This window comes from Sturnus vulgaris, chromosome 1 (genome assembly GCF_052056855.1).
Source record: "Sturnus vulgaris isolate bStuVul1 chromosome 1, bStuVul1.hap1, whole genome shotgun sequence".
NCBI lineage: Eukaryota > Metazoa > Chordata > Aves > Passeriformes > Sturnidae > Sturnus > Sturnus vulgaris.
This window is the reverse complement of record NC_142243.1, coordinates 127962949-127988858: the sequence shown is the minus strand read 5'-3', so window position 1 is coordinate 127988858 and position 25910 is coordinate 127962949. Positions and strand designations below refer to the sequence as shown.

The 25910-nt window shown below is 45.4% G+C and overlaps 1 protein-coding gene across 3 annotated transcripts in view; it reads left to right on the top strand.

Moving 5' to 3' along the window:
- Window positions 1–487: 487 nt before the first annotated feature.
- Window positions 488–25910, top strand: part of TPD52 (tumor protein D52) — a 51294-nt gene continuing 25871 nt past the window's right edge. For all 3 annotated transcript variants that reach the window (XM_014870714.2, XM_088176635.1, XM_088176630.1), the window contains exon 1: window positions 488–642. In XM_014870714.2, the coding sequence (XP_014726200.1) occupies window positions 621–642 (22 nt within the window). In that variant the 5' untranslated portion in view covers window positions 488–620. The remainder of the gene's footprint in view (window positions 643–25910) is intronic.

Below are 25910 nucleotides of genomic sequence, written 5' to 3'. Positions count from 1 at the left end.
AAGAACTTTTTCACTGAAAAGAGGATTAGACGTGGGAATGGGCTGCTCAGGAAAGTGGTGGAGTCACCGTCCCTGGAAGTGTTTAAGCAAAGATTGGATTTGGCACTTAGTGCTCTGGCCTAGTTGACAAGCTGGTGTTTGGTCATAGGTTGGACTCGATGACCTCAGAGATCTTATCCAAGCTAACAGATTCTGTGAACCGGTTCTCTTCGGTGGTAGCTTCCTCCTGCCCGTCGCAACCAGGTTGGTTATGCCTCTCCGCACCGGGCCGGTGCCACGCAGCGTCAGCCAGCACAAGCCGAGGTGCAGCAGCACAGCAGAGCCAGGGGCTGCCCCGGGTCTAGGACAGAGCCGATGAGGGTCTGGCCGAGGGCCAGGCTCGGGGGAGGCTCACCTGTGCGGGCGGTGCTCGCTCACCTGTGCCGGGTCGGGCCGGGCCGGGCGGCGCTCGCTCACCTGGGCGGGACGCGCAGCTGAGTGACGGGAGCCGGCCCCGCCCCGCGGGCACGGGCGGTGCCTCCGCTGCCACCCAGGCGCCGGCGGGGGCGGGCGCCGAGCCGAGCCAAAGCAAACCGAGCCGGGGCAGCGGCGACGGGCGCTGGGACGGGCGCGGGGCCGCCATGGAGCCCCCGAGGGACCAAGGTAGGGGCGGAGTGGGCGATGCCGCTGCGCCCGGGCGGCTGGCGGCGCTGGCGCGGTGGGGACGGCTGTGGCTCTCGCAGCTCTTCGCCGCTCGGCCCGGACTTGCCCTGCCGGGCCAGGCAGCGCTGGGGCCCGGGGCGGTGCGGAAGGGGCTGCCCTCGTCCCGGGCAAGGCTGCGCTGGCCGTGGGCTCGGGAAATGCGGAACCGGGGCGGGGCGGCTGCCGGGCCCCCCCGGCCGCGGATGCACGGGCAGCGCATCCCGGCCTTCCGAGGCGCCTCGCGGGCAGGATAAACTTTCTGCTTTCACCCTGCAGTAAAAGTAAAGCTCCCCCATTTTACGAGTGTGCAACTTTTGATTGACCAGCGCTGTTCGCAGGGTTTGTTCCCTTTTAATTCCCTCCAGCCAGGGCTTGCTCCACAGCTGGCAGCTCCGTTTGGGCAGCTGCCCCTCGGCCCCTGAGCGGCAGCAGGGCTGACGCCTCTGTGGTGCTTCCCTTGTCTGTATTTTGCCTGGGAAGACTGTTTTCCTGGCTGCCGTGGCTGCAACACTCTTCCGAAAACTTAATGTTTTATTGAAACCTAAAGATCTTGGGATTGCTTGCCCAAGAGAATAGTTGGTGCCTTGATGAAAACCGACCTGAATGCAGGCAAAGCACGTTCTCTTGCTGTATAAGCTTATCTCACAGAGGTGAATTGCATTTATCCAACCGATTCGTGAATCAGTTGGAGCCTTATATATGGTGTGGTACTGAGCTACACACCAGCTGCTTTCCTCTAGACGAGGTAGGGCAGGCTGGGGTCACTAAGTTACCTGCAGAAACCTGGCAGGGCTGTTTGGCCCAGCTCAGTGTCTGTGCCCTTGGGCTGATTTCATTCAGGGTTTTCCTGTTTGGCATGCTCGGGATGACAGGAAGCGTGCACTTGTGGCAGCTGGGATGTTGGAGGTGCCTGAGCTGCTGGGGATGTACCCTGTGCTCTGACATGGCCAAGCTCTATGCTCTGCTGGTCAGGTGAGCTGGTCCAGGTGCCAGCCTTGATTTGCTCCCCATTAAGTGTTTTGACGATTGTGTAGTACACTTGTACAATTAACAGTGCCTTCTGAGTTTGTCTGTACTTACAGAAAAGCTATCTCTGCCTGACCAGAAGGTAATCTGGTCAGGGGCTGAATCACCTCAGGGAGGTTTCTTCAACCACTTTGAAGTCTTGTGCCTATCTTCAATATAAATATAAATTAAAAACCAACAAACAAAACCACAAAAAAAAAAAAGGAAAGAAAACAACCCTCAAACTCTATTCTTGGGTGCCAACAAACAGAATTGTGCCAGAAAATAGCACAACTGTCAGTTTGTTCAGAATTTTAATTCCAGCTGCAGGAGCATTAAAACTAATTTCAGTATTTGTCCCAAATTTCTCGAGGCTCTCCTATAAAAAACGCAAAGGTCTTTATTGCAACTGCAGAGTCTTGAATAACTTCTGATGGGAAAGGAGATTAAAATAACATGATCTTTTGAAAACTTTAGTGATGGTCCTGCCATTTACTAGAGGCTTGTTTTACTATTGTACTCGTATCTGTTTTAAATTGCTTCGTACAAAGAGGGTATTGCATGTCAGGGTGTTTTTCAGAATAGTGTACCTAGTATGATGTAAGGGACTGTTACAGAGCAAACATGGTGCAACACCTTCTTCCTCTGCCTTCTTTTTGGAGTAATTATGCTGTTTTCTCTTCGTGGTGAGGTGGAGATCTGCAGGTACAGTGGGAAAATCTGGAATAGTCAACACACTTGTGCCGGTTAATTAAAGGCTTCTAATACTCTGCCAATTAGACTTCAAAGACCACCTTTCTTGGCAAACTGGAGTGCTTGCACTGGAAACTGCTTGATGATACAATATTATTACACACTAAAGCCAACCTATGTGGCTAAAGTCCAGGCCACCAGGTCCTATCTCTAGGGCCAGCTTAAACAGTCTGGATTCTCTTCCAACCAGAAATTAATTTGTTTAAAATTGCGAGTCAGAGGTTGTACAGTTTGTTGTTATGGTGACAGCTTTCTCAGTGGTAGTTGGGAGGTAGGAGGAAAATCTAGGTTATGGTTAAGACTGCAGCCAAACCAGATAAGGCTAATGCTCCAGGTATACAATGTGCTTAAGTCTCTCTTCTCTCTTGAGCAGTTAGGTTTGGCAGCAGTCCTTAAAAAGTTGTTCCTAGCCTACCAGTACTGAACAACTGTTCACTTGAAATATCTTTGTTTTCAGCAAAGGGATATTTGGACTGACTGGATGGCTCCATGTGATTCTTGGTGCACTCTAACAGCTCTGGAAATAGGGCTCCAAGCACTCAGAATCTCTTCCTCTGTGATTATAGGCACCAAAGCAGTAGTGTCAGCTCAAGCCAAATGGATATAATATTATCCTGAGATGAGGAGTCCCTTGTTCTGTTGCTTTGCTGTGACTTGTCATGAACAAAAATCTGATTCACTGTATGGACTTAGTTGCTGAATAGATTAATAACTGCAGTTGTGCTTTCACAAAGATGCTGCTGTCCCCTCTTCCTTCCTCTTCCTCCCCCAGAAAGAAACGCCCAAACAACCAACCCACAACCACACCTGATTTTGCTTGCAGAAAGTCTCTCTCTGACTTGCCACTATTTCTATTAGTGCTGGTAGGGTTTACCAGTGGAAGAATAAGGATGAAGCTGCCCCTGCAGTGGATGCAGTGTTCTGAATGAGGAGATTGTGCCACTGAACAGTCTCACAAAATCATGCACCACAGCACAGTTATCTGGTAATGATCTATCTCCAGTGTTGTGTTCAGGGGTTCCTCTTATGCTTCAGCAACACTTCAGTTATGTAACCTGGTGTCTTTCAAAATCTTTAGGCTTTTGTGGTACTTAAAAGGAGTCCCAAAACACTGCATATGATTTCTTGAGAGACTAGGTAAGCCTTTCTTTTCCTGGAGCCTTGACTTGCAGTTTTGGGGCTGACAGAATGGACTTTAATATTCTTTTTTGTGCAGAAAGAACTTGTTGCTGGCAGTAAGACAAGATTTCCCCCATTGTCCCATTGGATAAAGCTGCACCTTTTCCTACTGCTTTATTTGTTTTCTTATCACTAGGTACTTGCAGTACTGTAGGTATGATTCTTTTTTTTTTCACTTAATGTGCAATTGTGAAATCAACCACTTGTAAGTAAATACAAGTGGACAGTTGTGGGAACTGCAAAAGAAGAACGATTTCACTATAACAGTGACTTGAAGATGACAAATATCAGAAGACTTACATGAGTAGGTCCCTTGGACAGCAGCAAGCTTTCATTTCTTTTGAATGAAAACTGTATTGGTGGGGTGTGATTACATAGTTATTTGATGGCATTGCTGTCCTCCTCTTAGCCAGTGAGGTACAGAAATGTGGGGGATCAGTGTGCTGTGCTGGAGGGACACTGGAGCAGCTGATTTACAACTGTTGGGTGGGCAGCTGGAGGCTGGAGCAGTGTCAGCTGTTCCTGCTTTCTGCAATGCTTGAGCATTGAAGGGTAACTTGAACTCTTCATTCATACTCACACCCACTTCAGTAGGATATGGAGAAGAGGGCCAGGCCAGTACTCCAACTGTGGAAAGAATCTGTTGCCTGTGGTATGCATGGATCTTTTTCCCTGTTCCCTACAACGAGTGCTGCTGTCCCAGGCAGTCAGTACAGTCCTTCACTCAGGCAGAGTAAGGTCTACTCTCAGAACTTTTAGTGCAGGGAAAGCTTAGCTAAGGATCTATGTCCTTTGATCCTCCAGTGAGGCCAAGCTGTAACTGCTTGGGGCTTTTAAAATCGAACATGAAACTGATGCAATTCCTTTTTGTTCCAGTTTCCCAGACTTTGAAGCAGCCCACAGGTTCCCCCTTTGTCCCACTGCGAATGCCTGCCGAAGCTATGGGAGGCCTTGGAGGCTCAGGCTGACATTTCTGGCCTAAAATAAAGCACTGCAACTTGGCTTTGGTTTAAGAATGTGCTGGTGGAAGCTGAACACGTGCCTTGCTCTGCTTGATCTGGATGCTTTGTGGGTAAAGTGGGAACAGCTGGTTTTCATGGCTGAAAGTTGGCTGCCATATGTTAACACCTCTCCTGGCCTGGGCACCAGTGCTGTTGAGCTGCTATGAACTGGGCCTGGAGGCTGCAGAGCACAGCCCCTTCCATCTGCAGGGACTGTCAGTAACCACATACTGCACTACTCTGCCTTGGCAATGTTATCTCTATTCATTTTTGTCATTCATATCTCTATTCATACTCCTGTCTATCTTGTACGTACATTTTTTCCCCTTGTCTTCTACAGGTGCTGAATACAGCAGCCTTTGCCTACCAACTTCTGCTTTGTGAGCCAGATGTCAGTATAGTCCCAGGGGGAGCTGGGTGATAAAGGAAGTGAGTGTTGGGGCTTCTGGTGGTTTCTGCCATGCACTGACCCTACAGGATAAAGACATCCTAAAATCTGCTTTGGCTGACCTGAGTGTTGTAAAGATTGGGAAGGATTTGTCCTCCTTCTTCAAAACTGTTTGCTCCTTGAATAGGAATATGTCCTGGCAGTTTTTATTGGCAGGAAGTCCCTCAGCCAGTACAGAGAAGTCTTGCAGGAAAACAAGGGACTAGATTTGCCATGTAAAATCAGTGAGCTGTTTGTGGATTGCTGATTCCTGAGGGTGCTGGACATTGCTGCAGGTAAGGGAGGATATCACTTCAAAAAGTGATGTTTCCATGGCAGCAGATACAGTCAGTGCAGGGAGTGTTCTTGAAAGCCAATGTTTCTTGACCAATATTCAAAAGAAAATAACCCCAACTCCTCCTCCTTAATTTAATAGGAGAGAGCAACAGTGTCATTTGCTGAGCTCTGTGCAGCAGACACCTGAGATCGGTGTGGGGTTTTTGTGCTTTTGTGAGATGCTTGCCTCCAGGTAGGAGAATGATGACCCCACTGTTGTCTCCACTGGAGTCTTTGTAATATGGGCACTTCTGATTTGATATTTGCTGTATGGAGGAAGGGAGGTGTTTACCCTTGTTCTTTTAATATCCTGCAGTGAGTAAGCAGAAAAATGTCAAACAAAGGGTGACTGAAAGGGAAAGCAAGCATTAAGTGAGATTAAGCACTAAATTGAAATGCTCTTGTTCAGCCAACACTGTCACTCTGTGTCAGCTTCAATTTAAGTCTCCAGAGGGACAGCTTTCTCTCCTGTTAAACGTGGAGAGTGTCTTCAAAATTGCTCATATTTGGCGGTGTTAGCCATAGTGATTAGGAGCCTTCACTTAAAAACCTTGTATTGGAGGAACAGGCTTTCTTCTGCAAGCCTTTTCTTTTGAAAAGAGCTGCATTAACAGACCAGCTACCCAGAACTTTCTAATCTGGATCTCTCCTAAAGGTTCAGTGTCACTCTGCCATTTCCTCTTACTTGTCTTCTTTCTTTTCCTCTGCGTCTGATTAAGGGAACAGAAGTGAAAAAATATACAGCTGTGTGTTGGCTTTGGCAATTCGGCAGGATGACACCATGAATCAGGCTAACTGGTCTGGAGTACCCTTGCCCTCCTGTGAAAACACTTACTTCTGGCAGAGGTGCAGATGGTTGTATGGATTTTCTGCTGGTGCAAGTACAAATGATGGCAATCAGCTGCAGGAGTCTGCAGCCACTTGTGCCTGGGTGGGGTAGGGGGAGCACCATAGCACTGGCTGTCAGCAAATGCTGGTGTGTAGAAAAATGCTCATTGTGCTGTTGCTTGCCCCTGAGCAGAAAGGGGTGGATTGATGCTATCTAGAGAGAACCCAGCACTACTGCTGTGATGTGAATGCTGTCACTGAAAGAGGCAGCTTTCTGTTTTGCAATCTGGCGTGTCTATTCCAGAGTGTGAGAGCAAAGCAGTAAGTGTCCTTGGATGCTGACTGACAGTGGAGTGGCCCAGCAAATCCTGCCTTGGCCAAGCCTAGAATGCTCCCTTTTCTGCAGAACTGAGGTCTATAAGAACGTGCTGTGACACGTGGTTTGGAGTGGCAAGCTTCTGAACTGCCCCTCTGCTGCTTGTGGCCTCCCAACAAATGTGTGCTGTGCTTAAAAACTTTGAAGATAAAGAGGAAGCACACCTGGAAAGAAAACCTGGTTTATTGTTAGTGTAATTGAAATAGTAACAATCTAATTCAAGAATTAGTTTCTAAAAATACTATTATGCAGATGAAGTCTTAGTAATAATAAAGCTAACATACAAACTTAGTTTCTGCGCCTTTTTCTTGGTGGTTTACTCATCCTTCCCCTGGCGTCTGAGGCTGGTAGTATCTATAATTTTGGTGGTGTCAGGGGTTTTAGAGCAAGTTGTCATATTGTTACTCCTTTTTTGGGAGGGATAGGATAGTGGTGGTTTCTTCTTCACTGTAAGATCCCCTGGAATCCTTCTGTTGTATTTGCTTTTTACATATCTGCTGTTTCTTTCATGGCTTTGCAAGTTCCATGCTTCATCCAAATCTATTATACAAAGTGCCTTTTATATATGCTAGATATTATTCCTTTACTCTCTGTTATCTCTAAAATAGTTTTGTCCACCTGCACCTCTCCACTGGTGACTGATGACTTTGTTACAGCTGTGAGATCTCCATTTGTCAACCTGGTGCTCTCTTGTACTGTGCTTGTATTCTCACATTCTGTGTCTCTACTCTGAGACACACCAAGTAAAACAGAGCCACAGGCAAATTAAGAAGGGTAGAGACAGAGTAAACCTGACAAGTCTCCAGTCCTGGGGCCTTGCAAGCTTGGCTCAAAGCTTATGTCATGTCAATAGCAATGGCAGTGTTGTATTATGGGGTAATGAAGAGGCTGGGGAGCACCTGCAGCTTGTTGGGGCTGGTGGGTTAGGCAAGCAGAGGCAGAAGAGCAGGTATTTTTCCTGCTTTGCTTTCCCTTGTCTAGCAGCTAGAGGGAAGTGATGCTTCATCAGAATCCCCTAACCCCCAGATAGAGATGAAAAGATGTGCCAAAGAGGCAACCTCGGCTGGAGTTGGTGTTTTCAGACAGGTGCTCCTCCTGTGCTTCGCTAGGATTGGAGCCCATGTATGGTAGAAAGCTTTGTAAATAAGGTTTTTTTTTAACTGCTCCTTAGCCTGGCAAAGCTGTATATTTCTGTTATGAGCATTGAGGATGTTGCTTGTGTCTGTTTTGCATTGTTTACTTTTTGCCTAAAGTATTTTAATTAAACTACTGGTAGGGGTCACAAGATGAGCAAGAAGTGATCCTACTCCTCTTTATTCTCTTTCTAAATGTGTATCACATCATGACATGAGAAAGTCTTGATTAATTTGATCAGGAGAGCAGAATTTAAAAGAAACTCCCCTTATGCTTCTACTCAGATCATCTCTGTCTGATGTTCATTGCAGTGTTCTACAGCAATGCAGTCCCTAGATATAACATACAGTAGTGAACATTTGCAGCTGCTGCCAGGACGGGCTGCCTTTGAAGAAGGCCATTTCACTCAACTTGCATCTTCAAATACCCTGTAGTCCCTGCAGGAGTATGTCAGAGTCCTGATGTGTCCCTTGCTTTTCTTCACACAGGTTGCCATGAATGGAGCTGTACAAGGACTTGCCTATAAGCATCTTTAAAGAAGCTGTCCTTTAAGTACGAACCAGTACTTCCTACTCAAAATAGGGTCGGGGTTATGAAATGGGCACAGCTCCCACTGGCTAGAGTGCACCTTGCTCTCTAGTGTCTGTATTGTTATGCAGAAGAGAAATCCCTTCAGCACATCTCAAAAGTGTTTTGCCTACATCTGAGGAGTCTTGAGAAGCAGGCTGAAGGCAGAGCAGAAAGCCCCCAGCTCAATCACTGTTTTTAACCTGCTGACTGCTCAGAGTGCTTTGATTAGTGCTGGCAGAGGTTAGTTCTGTGCCTGCACACACACAGACCCTGGTGTGCGTGAGTGGATCACACGCCGCTGTGCAGGCTGTTTCCATAGCACCAAAAGAATCCGCGCCAGGCAGTCCCTGAAGAGGCTTTGCTGAGCAGCTGACGTGCATTCAGGGATGAGGAGCATCAGTAGTACCAGCCTAGGCATGGGGTGGGAATGGAGCCTAATTTAAATATTGACTTTCCTGTTGCCAGATGTCACTGTCTTGGCAGAAGGAAAACAGGCTGTTTTACTGCAAAGTGCTTTGCTTGGAGCTGTGAGCTCTTAAAAGCGCCATTCATGCTGTGTTTCGTCTCCTCAGCAAACTACTTGCAAGTGTTGTGCTCCAAAACTGTTTTTATTTTTTTACAGGGAGTTTGTTCTTGAGCGATAGGAGAGACCTGAAATGACTTCTTGTTTTCCTCTTAAGACTGCTCTGGTGCCTGCATGGCAGTCATGTTTTACCTTCTTGTGCTCTGAGTTGTGATGAGCCTTTTGTCTGCTGCCTGGGCAGACTCTACAGGTGCTGTGCAGCTCCGGTATCCCAAGTATGTCATGTACGGGCCCTCAAGAAAGGCATGGATCCACCTGCTGTGCTCAGAGCATTGCCATGTGATGTCACCACCTCTGGAGACACTTGAAGGAACAGGAAACAGAAATTGTGTAAAGGCCCCAAAGAGAACTATCTGGACATCTGAAGAAGGTCACAGCCCCAGCTTGCCGTTGTCTGAAATGGCAAGCTGGTGTTGTGCTGCTGTTTATCAAGCAGGTGTTCATTCCTGATCTTCTTGTTGGGCAAGACTGAGCACATTGTGGATCTGGCTCCCTACTTCTTCCAGGGCTCAGGCCACAGTTGGGTCCCTGCACACTTTGTTTTTCCACCAACTCCTTGTCTAGTGTGCGTGGGGATCTCAGCCCCAAGCTTAGGCTGGGGGGACGCATCCTAAACCCGGATTAGGATGTGTTGGGGGGATCCTGTGTGTCATAGAAACTCTACTGCAATTGTAGCTGGCTGCTACTGTCATATGATTTAAGTGCAGTAATTTGTAAGGAGGGGAAGACTCTGAAATATTCCTGTTATTTTCTCCAATAAAGCAGTCCTTAATTGCAGTAAAGATGTGTTTTAAAGATGTGTCTAAATCTCCTTGCCTGAAAACTCTGATGAAGGAATAAACAGTCGCTGCTGCCATTTAAAAAACTGTTTATAGCAATCAGTCTTAACTACTAGCCTTCCCTAAAATACGTTTGAATTTCTTAGTGTACTTCTAGTAAATGCTGAGGTACAACAGAGACACTTGTCTGTACTTTGTGAACTGCCACTTTAGCTTTGTATATCGAACTCGTTAACACTTGATGTAGCAGAACTAGTGTGGACACTAAGCAGGTAGTAGTACATTTCTTAGGAAAAGTGAAATGCAGTGGCTGAATGTCTCTTTGAATATGGTCTTGATTTTTAGATGCAAACAAAACTTACTTTCCTGCCCTTCAGGTTAATCTTTAAATACTTAGTCAACTTAGTTGTTTTTGATTTTTTTGAGGAATCTCTGATTATTGTTTGGGGAAAAATTCGATTTTGGACTGTGATGTCTCCAACAGTTGACTTTTTCAAAAGAAATCAGTCCATTGCAAATGCATTCTTGATTACCCAGCTCCAGCAGCCAGTGCTGACATTCAATATAAACTTGTTTAATTATATTTCATATAAGAGGAGGAAAAGCCAGCAGCTCACCAGGCACATAAGGGCCAGAGAGGTGCTGCATATATTGCAGGATGTAGCCACTATGTGTTGGGCTGCACTAACTGCCCATGTTTGGGTTGGTTGGACAATACAGAACACTTCTGTAAAGAAGCAGGAGTTTCATGGTTTTGCTGGTGTATGTATGGGGATCCTTCAGGTTCAGAAGTGGTTTTGAGGACTTGGTTTTAACAGTCCATCAATCCTGCAGGGAAGGTGGTTGGTGCTCTCAGAGTACAGCTGCAGTGGGTGCACCCTCTGGGTGTGCTGCTTAAAACACCAACTTTTGAGCTGCAAGTTGTTCACGCTCTTAAGTGTGTAATTTGTTCCTCTAAATTATTCTGGGTTAAGGCAACTTGTGGTATCAGTATAGGCTAGGCAATGAAGGGATTGAGAGCAGCCCTGCAGAGAGGGGCTTAGGCTGGTGCTGGTGTATGAAAAGCTAGACATGAGTCAACAGTGTGCACTTGCAGCCCAGAAAGCCGTAGCACATCCTAGGCCTCATCAAAAGCAGCAGCAGCCACCCAGTCAAGGGAGGTGATTCTGCCCCTCTTCTTAGATCTCATGGGATCCCACCTGGAGTATTCTGTCCAGTTCTGTGGTCTCTAGAACAGGAAAAACTTGGACCTGTTGAAGAGGTTCAAAGGAGGGCCATGAAAATCATTGGAGGGGTGGAACACCTTTTGTACAAGGAAAGGCTGAGAGGTATTGTCGGAGAAGGGAGACGCGGACACCAGGTGGTGATCAGCAAAGTCTCGTTTATTGATACGCAGAGTGGCGATTAAATACAATGCTTAATTAGCTCATGCATAGTGCAAAATCTTAGCTCCTCATTGGTCTAGATGTGCTGCTTAGCTAAGCACTTTGGCATTTATGTTTTTCTCAATTCTGCGTGCCTTCCTTATCTCAAGGACACTGTATTCTTGAGACTGAGGCCCACTTTGCTAGCCTCACTAAGTTGATCTGACTATGGCCTTTTTCTTCCAGCCATTCCTGCACCAGGCTCTCTACACTTCCCCCGTTTTTTTTTGAGCTAGAAGAGTGGCATGCCAAGCTTTGCTAACAGTCTTTTGAATAAAATTTTGTAAGCAAGTTATCAAGCAAGGTAGCACAAACAGTCCTACAATGGAGCTTGAAGAGCGTCCCACTATTAGTCCTCCAAAAGCTTGTCCTTTGATGATCACCGGGCCACGAACTCCAGTTGGGATTTTGGTGGGGCGTGCTGTCAGCAAAGATGTCTTTACAGCGGCTGCCAGGTCGAGTCCCAGGCTCCCTGTTGTGGCTGGCTGGAGACAGGAGATGGCGCTGATGTCACGGCGGCTACTTGTGTCCGGGCACGGTCCGCCGGGAGTTTCCCGACTTGCGGCGGCAAGCTGACGTGTTGTGCGTGTTGCTTTGGCAGTTTTGGCACCACACTCCTGAGGCTCGGCAGTCCTGTCGGAAGTGGCCTCCGCTTCCGCATCTATAGCATCGCGCCGAAGGAGGCCGGTGGTCGCTCGATGGGGCCGGGGCCGCCGTAGAAGCACGGAGCGGAGCAAGAGCGGCTAACACCTGTGACTGTGTGGACTCGGCTTGTTTCTGCAGTCCCAAGCCTAATTCTTTTAGTGCATTAACCAAGAAAACCTGCGCCCCTGTCATATACTCTGGGACTCCTGCCTTTTCAATAGCAGCAGCAGCCTTATCTACAAAGTCCCCAAAGGATTCATCTCTTCCCTGTTTTATCCCCATATACATGGGTATGCCTGAGCTATCCTTGACCCGACCGATGGCACTCCTTACTAGACGCATGGCTTCCCTAACCTTGTCGGGTCCCGAAATCATTTGAGCTTCTGTCCTGCGGTATTGACCCAATCCCATCAGTTCGTCTATGGTAATTCCAGCTAACGGATCTCCCGGGCCCCTCTGTGTTGCAACTGACTCCTGAACAAGAGCTTGCCAGTGGGCGTTAAATAGCAACTGCTGATGTTGCGTGAAAATCAGTTTCACTATACTTCTCATATCATTTGGCAACAGCAGGTATGTATCGAACAAGAAATCTAGCATTTGCTTAGCTGGCTCACTTTGGAAACCAAACTGACTCACTGTCTGTCTTAGCTGGGCTAGCAGCTTCCAGTCGGGAGGCGAGTATGCTCCTACTTGGACGGCTTGTCCTTGCTGGTTTATTCCCTGTGTATACGTGACGGGGAAAGCCCAGGTTTTCGCTGCGTCAACAGCGCTCTCGTCCCCAGTCTCCAAGCCGTGTCTGGCTAGCATACTCCACGCCTCCCCCCGCCGTCTTGCCATCTCCTCCCACAGGTCGCTTTCCGCCCTAGGGACCGGAGCTGGCTCCACGGTGGGCTTAGGGGCGGTAGGCTCAGACTGGCAAGGGGATTTTTCGCCGCCGGTCTGGGGCCCTTCGCTGTCGGAAGGCGGGGTTACTCCGCCTTCTGCAATTGTCTCCGCCGCCGCGGCGGAATCCTCCTCAAGCTCTTTTAAGGGGGGTGCCGAGGGCCAAGCACAGCTAGCCATGTCTGTCATTCCTGCCGCCTCCCCAGAGATAGGTATTTCTACTCTGGTCGTGCTGGGTGCTCGGGGCTCATTATCACCATACTGAGCATTCCTTTTATATGCCTTTACTGCCTCCCGAGCCGCCTTTCTCTCCGCCTGCTGCTTTAGCAGTGCGTTGTGAACTACCCGCCAGATCTTTCCCAGCTTTTTTGCTGTTTTATTATCCTCTAATACTGCCTCCCACAGTGCATCCCCTAACTTACGCCACTCATTCAAATCATGCACGGTGTGAGGATTAGAGAATAAACCTTTAGCATAACCCCAGGCTAACAACCCCGGTATGTCCTTCCTGGGATTAATCTCTTTTAACCCTAGCTTATCTATATGTACTATAAATAAATCATATGCTGCTTGCCTGTCCATTTTTTGTCGTCAGCGCTGTTGCAACTCTCCGGCTTCGGCAGCACGTATGGCCCAGGACCACCTATGTAGCTCCTGGGGGTGTCTTCCCTACGTCGTTTGACACCGACCCGGTTGCAGCAGGCCCCAACTCTACTTCACCGACCGTGGCGCGTTCTCCCCCGTTTTCTTTTCAGCGACGGGGGGCACGTCGGGGTCACCATTTGTCGGAGAAGGGAGACGCGGACACCAGGTGGTGATCAGCAAAGTCTCGTTTATTGATACGCAGAGTGGCGATTAAATACAATGCTTAATTAGCTCATGCATAGTGCAAAATCTTAGCTCCTCATTGGTCTAGATGTGCTGCTTAGCTAAGCACTTTGGCATTTATGTTTTTCTCAATTCTGCGTGCCTTCCTTATCTCAAGGACACTGTATTCTTGAGACTGAGGCCCACTTTGCTAGCCTCACTAAGTTGATCTGACTATGGCCTTTTTCTTCCAGCCATTCCTGCACCAGGCTCTCTACAAGGTATGAGCTTGTTCAGCCTGGAGAAAGGAAGGCTCCAGGGAACTCTTTTTGCATCCTTTCAGTAATTAAAGAGGGCTTATAAGAAAGATGGCAACAGACTTTTTAGCAGCTCCTGTTGTGATAGGACAAGGGGTGATGGTTTTACACTGAAGGAGGGCAGCTTCAGACTAGATATTGAGAAATTTTTTACGATGAAGGTGGTGGAACACTGGGACAGGTTGCCCAGAGAGGTGGTGGATGCTTGATTCCTCAAAACATTGGAGGTTTTTGGTGGTCCACTGGACGTTTGGAAGATCCAATGGAAACACTGGACAGGGCTCTGAGCAACCTGATCTAGTTTAAGATGTCCCTAACAGGGGAACTGGATCTCCCTTCCAACCCAAACCATTCCATGGTAAAACACAGGTACTGACCAAAGCTTTAACTGGGAGACTTACACCACCCTTTAAAGGGTATTTGGGGCATCCTGCTTTGCTACCTTTGTATGTGAATTGCAGATGAATGTGAGTACTGTGGTTCTTGAGCAGCAGTGAGCAGGGAGAATTAGTTTCTACACATTTCTGAGCAGTAGCAAGTGAAACCTGTTGGAGTTGATGTTTTGAAGCTGAGTGGTTTTGATTGGCTTCTGTGCCTGTCACTGTGCAGGTTTTTTGGCATGACAGGTTTTTGGAGATTGCATAAGAAGGAAAACAACTTGAGTGTCAGTGGAATCAGCAGTGACATGCTGAGTACTTCCTCTATGGTGAGGAAGTGCTTTTGAGATAAATAGCAAAAGGGAGAGCTTTACTGGAGTGAATGTACAGACTTCTTTAATTCTGTTTTAGCACACTGATACATGAAGTCTTTAGTATGCTTCTGTTTCTTATTTGCAATTCAAGCTCAAACTTAACCTTGGTGAATCCCAGAAACTTACTTCCCTCCCATCCCCAGTGAAGAGTATTTTCCTATTCAAAAGCAACTTTTTGAGAAAGTGCAAATATGAGTAGAGGCATACAAAAGTCAAAGCAAGACCTCTGTGTTTTGTCAAGAGGAGCTGAGAAGACTTTAATATTTTTAGAGGAGAAAACTGATACAATAAGGATAGAGCAAATGTCAAGTAAAAGAACTTCTCTAGTCTTCCTGTTCCAAGGTAATATTACTGGAGAGGCCTTGTTTCCTGTTCATGCAAGGTGGTGCCAGCAGCATTTCTGAGGGATGTGATGGCTTCTTGTACAATAATAATGCTGTATCATAGCTCCCTGCAACAGGGAACACTTGTGGATTGACAACTGAGGACTAGCAGTATGCAAGGCAGTGTTTCGAATTCCACCTCTTCAATATCTTGGTCAAGTTTTTACCAGAGTGAAAAATTGTGGATTGCATTATTCACAGTTGTTTAAGCTCTGAGTTATTCTGTGTGGTTTTTTGTGCTGATGACCGAGCTGTGATGTGCCAAACCTGATGTAACAATAATTTTGGTACCAGCTAGAGCAGTCCTTAACCATAAAGTTTGAAAAGTTCACCAGACTAATCTGTTAAACACAACGGATCCATTAAACTACGGCATGACCAATACTCAGAACGGTTATGAATATATGTATTTTTTGTTTGACATTTACAGTTGTGAAATGAGCTGTGTGGTGGATTAGCTTGTGCAATAGGGAGTGATGCTAAACTTAGATTTCATGTAGCAGTGTAAAGCCTTATTCTTGGAGTTTGCACTGATGTTCTGTTCCAGGTCAAACACTGGGGGGAGGCAACTTGTGGAACAGTGCAGTTCTGGAGCAGCTGCTTACTAAAATCAGTGGAGGCGTGCTTTCTTTACCAAAAAAAACCCCAACCACAGATCCCAACATAAAAACCGACAAACAACCAAACCCACATAAAATTAAAAAAACCCAAATCATCCCCTTCCCTTCCTTTCTTTCATTTCTTGTCTACTTTTAGAGATGAAGCTCAGTATCCTTCAAACTTTGGTCCTTTAAACTTGTACATCTTTCCTCCCCCTGTAGTTTCCATCACATCAGCTGCACCAGAATCAGGAAAAATGCCTGCCTTTGTGTTCATTAGATAGGTCTTTCCCGTTTTGTCCACTATCATGTATTTCAGTAAAATGAATGTTTAAACTCGTTCTACTTACTTTGCTGTGAAATATAAATGAGGAGCCTGGATGCTTATCTAAGCATGCTGATATTGAGGAAAATTTCCCTTTTTGTGGACTGGACTGGAACACAACTAGATGGTGCCTAAATATATTAATATTGCTTGGAGATCTTGAGAGATTAGTACTTTCATGATCTGAGCCTGCATAGATTGTTAAAAAGGAAGTAGAGGTTGCCTGTAGTGTCACCCAGCAGCAAAAAGTAGCATCTCATGTCCAAAGTCTGATCTGATGGAAGCAGGTATGCTCAAATCTTCTAGGACCTGGAAGTTCTTTAAAGCTTTGTATCTTTTTGTGGAATCATCACTGGACAAACTTGCTTGACCCTTTTCTTTGCTACCTTTAGCTTTTGGAGTGATTAGTGCTCTATGACTGTCGGTTGATTTCTGTGACAGCAATATCTCTCTAGGCTAACAGTTTCATTTAATTTACTGTCCTAGTGTGACTTGGAGTAGGGGCAAATGTCTCTTAACAGGATTTACTCAGCTCAAGCAGCATTAAAAGTCAGTCAAGGACATATCAATTGGATAAAATCTCAGAGTACTTATTAATATAATGGCAACTTCAGTGGTTGTAGTACTCTAAAGGTAGATGCATTATGTGCATTATATTAGGGAAAAAAAAAAGCTGGTCAGTGAATTGCTGGTTTGTTAGTGAATTGCTGCTGGTTGCTGCAGGCACAGTTGCAGGGTTCTCCCTGGCATGTATTATCTCTTAAATGAGATTAAGAGTAGTGCTGAAGTATTCAAGCCCACGTCCTGAGTTTGTCCGGTTTGCAGCCCTGGCAGGATGTGACCAAGTCCTTTAAATAGTGATAGCTATTGCTCCAAATCAGTTTGGACGCACTGTAGGATTTGGTGCTGCCTGGCTGGATGTGGAATTTGGCAGTGTGGGCGAGCAGCAGCCACACTCCATCTGGAACAGGACACTTCAAACACTATGCACTTGAATGGGTAACTGATAAAGCACTGGACTATAAAAGAATAGGTTGTGTCTTGTTTGATGTTGCAGGGAAAACAGCACAATTTATTCTGGTATTCGAGTGAGAGATTCCCAGTAATAGTGAGCTGCTGCACAAGTACTTTATACCAGCAATCTGGTGGTGTGCCATTAGCACTCCTTTGTTAGGTCTTATTTTCTTAGGTTTAGGAGAGCATACTAAAACTCTGCAGTGTGAGAAATGTAGATGAATAAGGGCTTGTCTTCATTATGGGCTTATCTGCTTAGAAAAGCTGTAACTGGCTCAGTGTCTACTGTCAGCTTTTAGGTACCTGATGGACAGGCTGGTTCTCAAAAGGGTTTGTAGCAAAACCCATTACTGGTCTAAAGGTGTGAATTGACTGATTGAAGAAGGGGGATCAGGAGCAGGTTCTTATGACCTGAGACATATCTGGAGCATTCACGTCTGTGAATTTATTGTATTAGTGCACTTTGCTGCTGACTAGGCAGAGCTTTACAGTTTCACAGATATTTCATATTATGCTCTCAGATAAGTCAAGAGCAAAAATGCTAATAGGATTTCTATACAGCTTGCTACTTGCAGTTGCTTGTCTTTGAGAAATTGTACTTTAAGTTTTATGTAATTACACTTATTTGACTGCACGAGTCAAGATTGTAAACTTACTTAGTCAAGTCCCGAGAAGAGAAAAAACCTGGTGGTTTGCCATTATTGCTAAGCAAAAAGCTGATCTTGATCATGGATAGCTGAATAAGGTGCCAGGCTACAGTAGGAGTGCACCTTAACCATGCAGCCAGTAATTTGTGTGTGGTAAAATTAGCAGTGCTTCTAGAAAATTGTCACTCATTTTGGTGTTACGTGTGCATCCTTTGTGGAAGCCCACATGTAGATTACTGTGCTCTGCCTATTTTGTGGATATTTCTGTGGTTGTGCTAAAAATTGCTGTGTCCTGAGAACAGAAGTGACTCTCTGTGCTTCTGAAGGGCAAGCTGACATCTCTAGATGAACTGATACGTGTTTGGAAGCTTTTGTGTCAGCTTTTTTCTGGACTGAGGAACTTCGCTAGAGGAACTTGAGAGTATGGACTAGAGAGTCACTGGAGGAGTAAAGGAAACTGCACTGGAGTGGATGAAAAATAAATTGAGGAATCTGAGAAAGCAATTCAAAGACTTGAGCCTAGTTTCCTTGGGCTCTGTACAATTGATAAAGGGTAAAAGGAGGAGGAGAGGTTCCTGCTGAAAGGCAGCTTTAGCTCAGTGACACTGGTAGTTTCTTTCTTTCTGTACAAGAGTGAACTTTTCCTGCTGCAGAGGCATACATTCACTTCCCTCACGGAGAAGTGGTGTCAGGGGAAAGTAGATGGCTTTTGTACTTGCCAAGAACTGCTTATGTGTCTGGAGTCACATGTCAGGCCCAAAAAGTTGCTTGCTCATTCATTTAGTGAGCAAAGTGTGAGACTGTGTGTTTTATGAAAATATAGGAGACTTTTTTCCCTCCTCCCAGAATCAGTAAGCTACCTTTTTCCTGCAGCCTCGTAACAGAAACCAAAGTAGTTTCTACTGCTGCAACTGCTTTTGCTTTGCTTGTCAGCTGTCATAATACTCCTATACACCAGGGGGATGTGCAGAGGTGAAAAGTCTCCCATGAAGTCTCTGTCCATATCTCAGTTTAGAAGGTGTGGGAGAAAATGGAACTTTATTCTGTCAGCAGGTAGATATTTGTAAATCTACTTCACGAGATGAAGGGTGGACCACAGACCCACCTAAGGCAGGGTGCCAGGACCCCTTGTGTTCCTGAAGAAGAGAGGTGCCTGGAGGATCCTTGGAGAATCTGGAGGAGCAGCCTGTGACTTATTACAGCCATTGTGTTAATCACAGGATGGTTGAGGTGGAAGGACCTTTGGAGGTTCAACCCCTCTGTTAGGGCAGAGCCACCTGGAGCTGGTTGCCCAGGACTATATCACAGAATGGTTTGAGTTGGAAGGGACCTTTGAGCTCATCAGTTCAACCCCCAGGCATTGGCAGATTGAAGTAGATCAGGTTGCTCAGGGGCTATCCAACCTGGCCTCCAACACTTCCAGAGATGGGGTATCTACCATTTCTGGGCAACCTGTTCCAGTGCCTCACCACTCTCTGAGAAAAGAATATCTTACTAATGTAATTTTCTCCTCTTTTAGTTTGAAACTGTTCCCTCTTGTCCTGCCACTATCTACTTGTGTAAAAAGTTGTTCTTCCTCTTTCACAAGTCCCTTTTAAGTACTGGAATGCTGCAATGAGGCCTTCCTGGAGTCTTCTTCAGGCTGAACAATCCCAACTTTCTCAGCCTATCTTTGTAGGATCTCTCATAGAGAGGTCGTCTTTCTGACCCTTCTCTGGATCAGCTCTAGCAGGTCAGTGCCCTTCTTTGCTGAGAACTTCAGACCTCGATGCAGTGCTTTAGGTGGTGTCCCACAAGGGCAGTGTAGAGGTGGAGAATCACCCTGGTCACTCTGCTTTCAATGCAGCCCAGGATGTGTTTGGCTGTCTGGGCTGTAAGTGCACACTGGTGGCTCATGTCCAGCTTTGTATCCACCCAAGCCCTCCTCTACTGCTCTCAAGGACTTCTCCCAGCCTGCATTCGTATCTGGGATTGCCCTGACTCAGGTGCAGCACCTTGCACTTGGACCTATTGAACCTGATTAGGTTCTCATGGGCCTACTTCTTGAGTTTCTCCAGGTTCTTCTGGATGGCATCTTGTCCTTCTGTTGTGTCATCTATACAGCTCAGATTTGTGTCGTCTGCAAACTTGCTGAACGTTCAGTTGATGCCATTGTGTCATCGATAAAGATATCAAAGACTACTGGTCCTTGATAACCATGGCCACCTTGATGGCCATGTCCAGATGGCTTTTGAGTGTCTTCAAGAATGGATTTTTTTTTTAACTTACCCTAAACCCTTGTTGCTTGCATCAAATTGTGTGCTGCTTGGTTGCTTCTGTATTTCTGCCCTTGATAGTAACTGATGGAATTTCTCTGCTACACCAAATCCAGGCATGAACTTGATAATTACATGGTGGGAGCTACTGTGTACCACAAGCAGTGAAGATTTTGTCAGTATTATTAAGGTACTGCTAAGACTAGAGAGGGTGCTTTTTTTGGTGATTTTTTATTTTTAGATATCCCAATATGTAATTCAGCTTAATGTGTAATTGAATTTGCTTTGTTCTTAAAACCTCAGGGTCAATTTCATGGGACCTAGTAACCTAGAGTGAGGATGGTGGACTTTTATGGAACTGCTTTTCAGAAATTGAGGCTCTGGGATGCTGTGTTAAAAGAGGGAGGTTTGCTTTAGGAGTGCGGAAAAGCAGACTTGTCTTCTGAGGGAGTCTGGGAGTCACTCCAGAGTCACTCAAGTAAAACTTTCAGTTAGATTGCAAGGTTACATACTGAAACTTTGTTTGAAGCAATCCCATTTCTGCCTTGCAGTTTTTTCTTCCTAACCTTTTCCAACTATCATCTATCTAGCTGCAGCTCAGTGCTGTTTTTTCACATTTTTGACAGGATCAGTCTCTTGCCTGAGGAATCGGAGTCTATAGAGAATGACAGCGTAACTGGGATAAGCAGCTGAAGTGAAATAACTAAATACATTCTTCTAAAATCTGCCTGACAGTGTTTTGACTCTGTTAATCTCACTTGGAGGTGTTTGCAGGGTTTGATCTCCAAAGTTAATGCAAACTCTGATCACTGGTTCTGGGGTGCTGCTCTGTCCTTTGGCCTGGACCTTTTCCATAGATCGAAAAACTTTTCACCCTTGAGTGATGGAGCTGACAAACGTGACTGCTTTGAGCACTGAGACACACAACTTTGTCATAAAGGAGAGATTTCTGCCTAATCTTCTAAATGCTGAAACACTTACAAGGTAGTAGAGAATGTGTGCAAATACAGATAATTTTGTCTGACATGAATGGGTTAAGTATTTTACTGTAGTATCGCTTGTCTAGTCACAGAATATGCTGAAGTGTTGATCTACTCCCTCACAAGAGCTCAGGAAATTAGTCTGAGTTTATAATTGGATTGAGAGGAGAGACGAGAACTGCTGCCTTTGCCAAGACAAGCGTCAGCTGTCTGAAATACTGTGGGCTGAGACTTTGGTTTAAGAGAGGAGCAATACTGGCAACCCCGTGATCCCTACCTGTAACATTTGGAAGTGTTTGTGTTGCAGGGAGATACATCTTCTAAGAGGTGGTGGTTGGTGATATTTTTCTTTGGGTTTTTTGTTTGTTTTAATAAAAGTGAAGGCAGCACTTAGGCTAAAGAAATGCAGGAGAAGATATTTCTGTACAAAGAACTGTAGTGAATTATGCAGTTGTATCAGGCAGAGCTTGTCCAGAGAAAGCATGTGGGGGAGGCTGAAGTATTGAGATTAATATCATGGTGTTGAGTACTCTGATAGAAGACAACAGATACTTAACCCCTTAAGCCCCATTCTGCTGGCCATTACTAAAGGAGCTGCAGAAACCTGTGTTTATACTGTTCAAGAATTGCTGTAGCTATGCAGCTCCATTCATGTCATGCACAAATCTCAGAGGACTGAAAGAAGTGTCTGCTGTTCAAGGAAGGGGAGAGAGTACAGTGTCGAAATAATTTACAAATTTCAGGCTTGTTTATTCTTTGGGCTTCTGTCCTATTGCTTCACAGCATCTTTTTCTCTTAATTCGGTTTTAAGGCCTCAAATCAGGTGCTGAAAGGCTTTACTTGTCTGTAAACTGGTAAGACTTTGAAGATGAAACTGATGCTACAGAATCTAGATTGGCTTAAGATGCTTAAGTAGTTTTATGGCTCTTAAAATGGCTTATGCCGTATAAAACTCTGTTGGAGTGGGAAGAGGAGCCTGACTGTTGCTGCCTGATTGGGATCTGCCTGGGAAAGATGAGGGTGGTAGAAGACCACCTGGCTGGAAGTCTGTGCCCCAGACAGGCTTACTGGAAGGCCTCTCATCAATTTTGCCTCTTAGCAGACTGCAGACATTGAAATTCAAACCAAGTACAGGCTGAGAAGGCAACTGAATCTTAACAGACAACCTTGAAATAAGAGACTTAATCTTTTTGCTATGTCCCCAAAGAACAAGTGCTTCTTGCACTTCCTCCCCCTCTTTGTCAACAACTCTTCTTGTCATTTTCCCCCATTTTCTTTTGTTTGCTTGATTAAGTGCTGGAGTCATGATAACCTTGCCAAAAGTATGAGCTGTGGTGCACAAGTTTGGCAGCTCTGGGTATAATCAGGACACAAACACAGGATGTTCAGTGTGGTGAAGGTGCCTGTGTAACAGCGGAATTCAGAGTAGATTCTGTATAGCGTGGATAACTTTGTCCAAAATATTGTTTAGATCATATCTTAGGGTGGCTTCTGCATTCCTTCAATCCTGAGGCATGAGTAGTAGCCTTTGCTGAGTTTAACTGTTTGTGTTAAACACTACTGAATACTTAGTTCAGTTTCTTCAAAGCCAACAGGTGGTACTCATTCATACTTCATCAGAGTTCGGTTCCTGTAGGGAAAGAGGGATATGAGGTTTCCATGTATAAACAAACTATTGTTCTGCTAGTCCTATATGTGGGAAAAGCAGCTTCTCCACAAGGCTACCATAACATCCTATCCTTGCTTAGCTGCCAAGGTAGAAGTGCTTCAATACTATGCTGCATTGCTTAAATCATTGCTGGAGCCTTGGGTTAAGGTGGAAGCTGCAGACCTGGGTAGCAGGTGCTAGCTGAAGAAAGAACCACATCAGAGACTAAGCAGGCAAATATCTGGTGAAAAGTGTTTGCTCAAACTTAACAGCTTTTCTAGCTGTGGAGGGAGTTCCCTTCCATATGATTCATGAGGTGCACAATCTGTACTGATTGTTAATGCTAAATAGTTACCTAGGAAAGCTTTAAGTACATTCCTTAACCTTAACAGAAGAGATTACAGCATGGTTAATGGTAGGAGTTGTGATGGTAATGCTTTGCTGAACGTTCCCGAGACACTTAGTGACATTCAGTTGAACTTGTCAGTAATTGGTTCAAGCATCCTTGACTGAAGTTATCTACCTTTGTGCCAGTCTTCCAGACGCCAGCTTCTAAAATGGCATAGATGACTTAAGTACTAACCTCTTAGTTATCCTGAGGTGTTAAGGGCGAATGAGTGCTTGTTCTGGAACGGCAAAATCTTCGGTTTTAATCTCTTGCATGTAAGCAAAACCCCACTGCTACTTGGCTCTGGAACAGCTCCTTCCTTAGGCTTCAAGATATTTGCAGGTACTGCCTTGCAGCTGGTGTCTCCAGTAATAACCAAGGTACACAGTGAAGCTGAATTAGCAATACAGAGCAAAGAACAGAGATACTTGAGGATGCACCGTTAATTGCTCTAAGCCATGTAACAGAAGCTGAAACTTAAGCTTCAGCTCTAGAATGTGTATGTCTTGCCCTGGGAAGGCAGCATCCATCTATTAGGGTATGGCTCTAGAGCCTCAATTTCACCTCCAGCCAGCTGCATATTCTCTGAATTATTGTGAAGGAGAGGAAGCCTGTCCAGCAGGATATTTTGGTCATGGGAGGGCCCTTTAGAAAGGCCTCATAATGAGCCTGTTTTCATAGTGTACAGAAATCTTGATTTCTGTGACTGTCGAGAGCTGCTGAACTGGTCAGAAAGCTTCACACTGCAGAGAAAAACCTTGCTTTTTGGTTCTGTGCACCCACACATGTCATACATTGTGTTTTGTTTCCTTGGGCCATCACTTGAATTTGGAAAATCCCTTGGAGAGATTCATTCCTCCTCCAAATGTACCACAGTGAGCAGAACCTATCTTCTTCTGACTGGTTTTAGGCAGTATAGGGGACTGCTATCTTGCTCTGCCCTGAATCTGTGGATGTGCTAAGGAACTACTGGGGAAGAAGCAGATAAAATGGTTGTTATGACTGGCAGGGGATCTCTCAAAACTAGAGATTGTCTTCTCTGAAGTGGATGAGTTAGGGATGACAGCCTAGAAGTTGTTCTACAGCAGATTTGGAAGGGTGGACTGCAGTCCTTTCTCTCTATAGAGATTGACTTGTACTTCAGTTTGAAGACCATAAAACTTCCCTAAGTGATGAGGAAGAAGCTTGTTCAACAAAACAGCTTTCTTCATCACTAGGTAGGATTTGTACCTGAGATTAAGTGAGGAGCAACACTCCTGTGAACTCCAGCAGGTAAGAGAGCAGGAGACTGATGTGTTTAGATGATGTGTTTGGGAGGTGCTGTAGCAACCCATCTGTATGGCCACTGTAATTGAGATTAATCTGAGCAAAGAGAGAAACTTGAAGTAAGGAGCACTTGCATGGTGTCCCTCTCTTGGTAATGACCTTAGACCAGTAGAATTTCTGTAATATTTCTAAAAACTAGAGATTGTCTTGGATGACTTCTGGGCTTGTGCTCAGGCTGTGCATAAGGAAGAACAATAGCAGAATTCAGACTCTCAGGTGGAGGCTCAGATATGTTATTCAGCAAATCTTCCCTGTAAGCCAAATGTATGTTCCAGCAGTGGGCCATGTCCTTTATGTGTCTCTGACTACACTGAAGAGGTGTTGAAGAGTTTGACCCATACAGATTTCTGTCAGTAGGGGTGGCAGGCCAGGTCGGTGGTTGAGACTGGCAATCCAGATGTCTCTAGGGACATGAAAACAACTTTTGCACTACAAAGATACAGGAAGAGTCCCAGGTTTTTTTAAATGGTTGGTAATGGGGAAATCTGGATGTAGGGAATTTCCTGTAAAAGACGAGAACATAAGGTTTCCTCCAAGAAATGCCTAGGAAATGGAATTCTTGATTGTTAGCAGGGATCAACAGATCAACAGATTTTCACAAGGGGTTATTTTTCCTGTAATAGCTACTTGCAGCTGTTGCCAGCTAGCACTGACCGGTGTTAAACTGAATGATTTTCTAGGGTTGGGAGAAAGTCCTAGGGTGTAGCCTCCCCTTCTCTCTTTCTGTGTTGGGAGAGTGATGGTAGAAAACACTCAGCTCTTTGTGTGCCACATCTGATAACTTGTCATTTTGCCTAACCCAGTTAGCACAACTTCTACCTGAGCCTTTTGCACAGAAGGCAGCCCCTGACTGCTGAGCTGTACAAGGGAAAGCTGCAAAGCACAATCTGTAGTTGTTCATATTAACAAACTTGGTTAATAGAGTATATTATTACTGTAGCTGTGTTACAGTTCTCTGCTGCCTCTGGATGTTTTAACTACAGTCTGTGACCAAAGCTTTGCCTCTGCCAGGTGAACTTTGCAGTATTCCTGGCAGATGTCAAAGCCACGTGTCAGAAATGCAGAGGGGCATTCTATTTTCTTCTTTTTAGTGGGTTTCGAAAATAGCAGAGACCTGTGTTTCAGGCTCCAGCACTCTCATTGTTATGAGTCTGCAGGTACTCTGCATCAGAAGTGAATGTAGGTCTTTAGCCTAAAGGAGGTACTTTTTAATTAGCTGGAAGGTCTGTTCCTGTGCCAACTGACTGGCTGCAGTGGAAATGGGAAGTCAAGATTCCAGAATGGATGTGCTTTCTTCTCATATGCTCGAGGATTACTTTGCTTGGACTTCATTTTGGTATGCTGCAAGGCTCCTTCATTATTCCTTCTCTGGAATAATGCCCGATCAGCTCTGTCCATACTGTGCAGGAAAAGATTAACTTCCATTTGCTTATGCTCCTCTGTGTGCAGGTGGCAGTGAGGATCCCAGGTTTGGGAGGAAATTGTTGCACAATTGTAAAGCTGTTTTCTGTAAAAGAAGCTGACCTTAAAATAAAAGCAAAAAAATGTAGTGAAGTGCTGCAAAATTGTGCTGAGTGCCTCTTTTAGGTAAGAAGTATTTTTACTTCCCAGGGTTGAATCTTAAAGGCCTGGCATGAAGTCAGATGGCTTATGTAAGTTGACCTTTCTTTGTTGTGTATGTGTCAAAACATAAATACATTTCAAGCAATGCTTACTGCCGTTACTGGCTGCTCTAAACCATGCTGGTTGAAGCACCAAGGACATAGGATACTGTACTTCATAAATATTTAACAAGCCCCTCCCCCAAACAAAACCCCCTCAGACCCAAATATGTTTAGCCTTATGAGCAAAAATCATAATGCACATT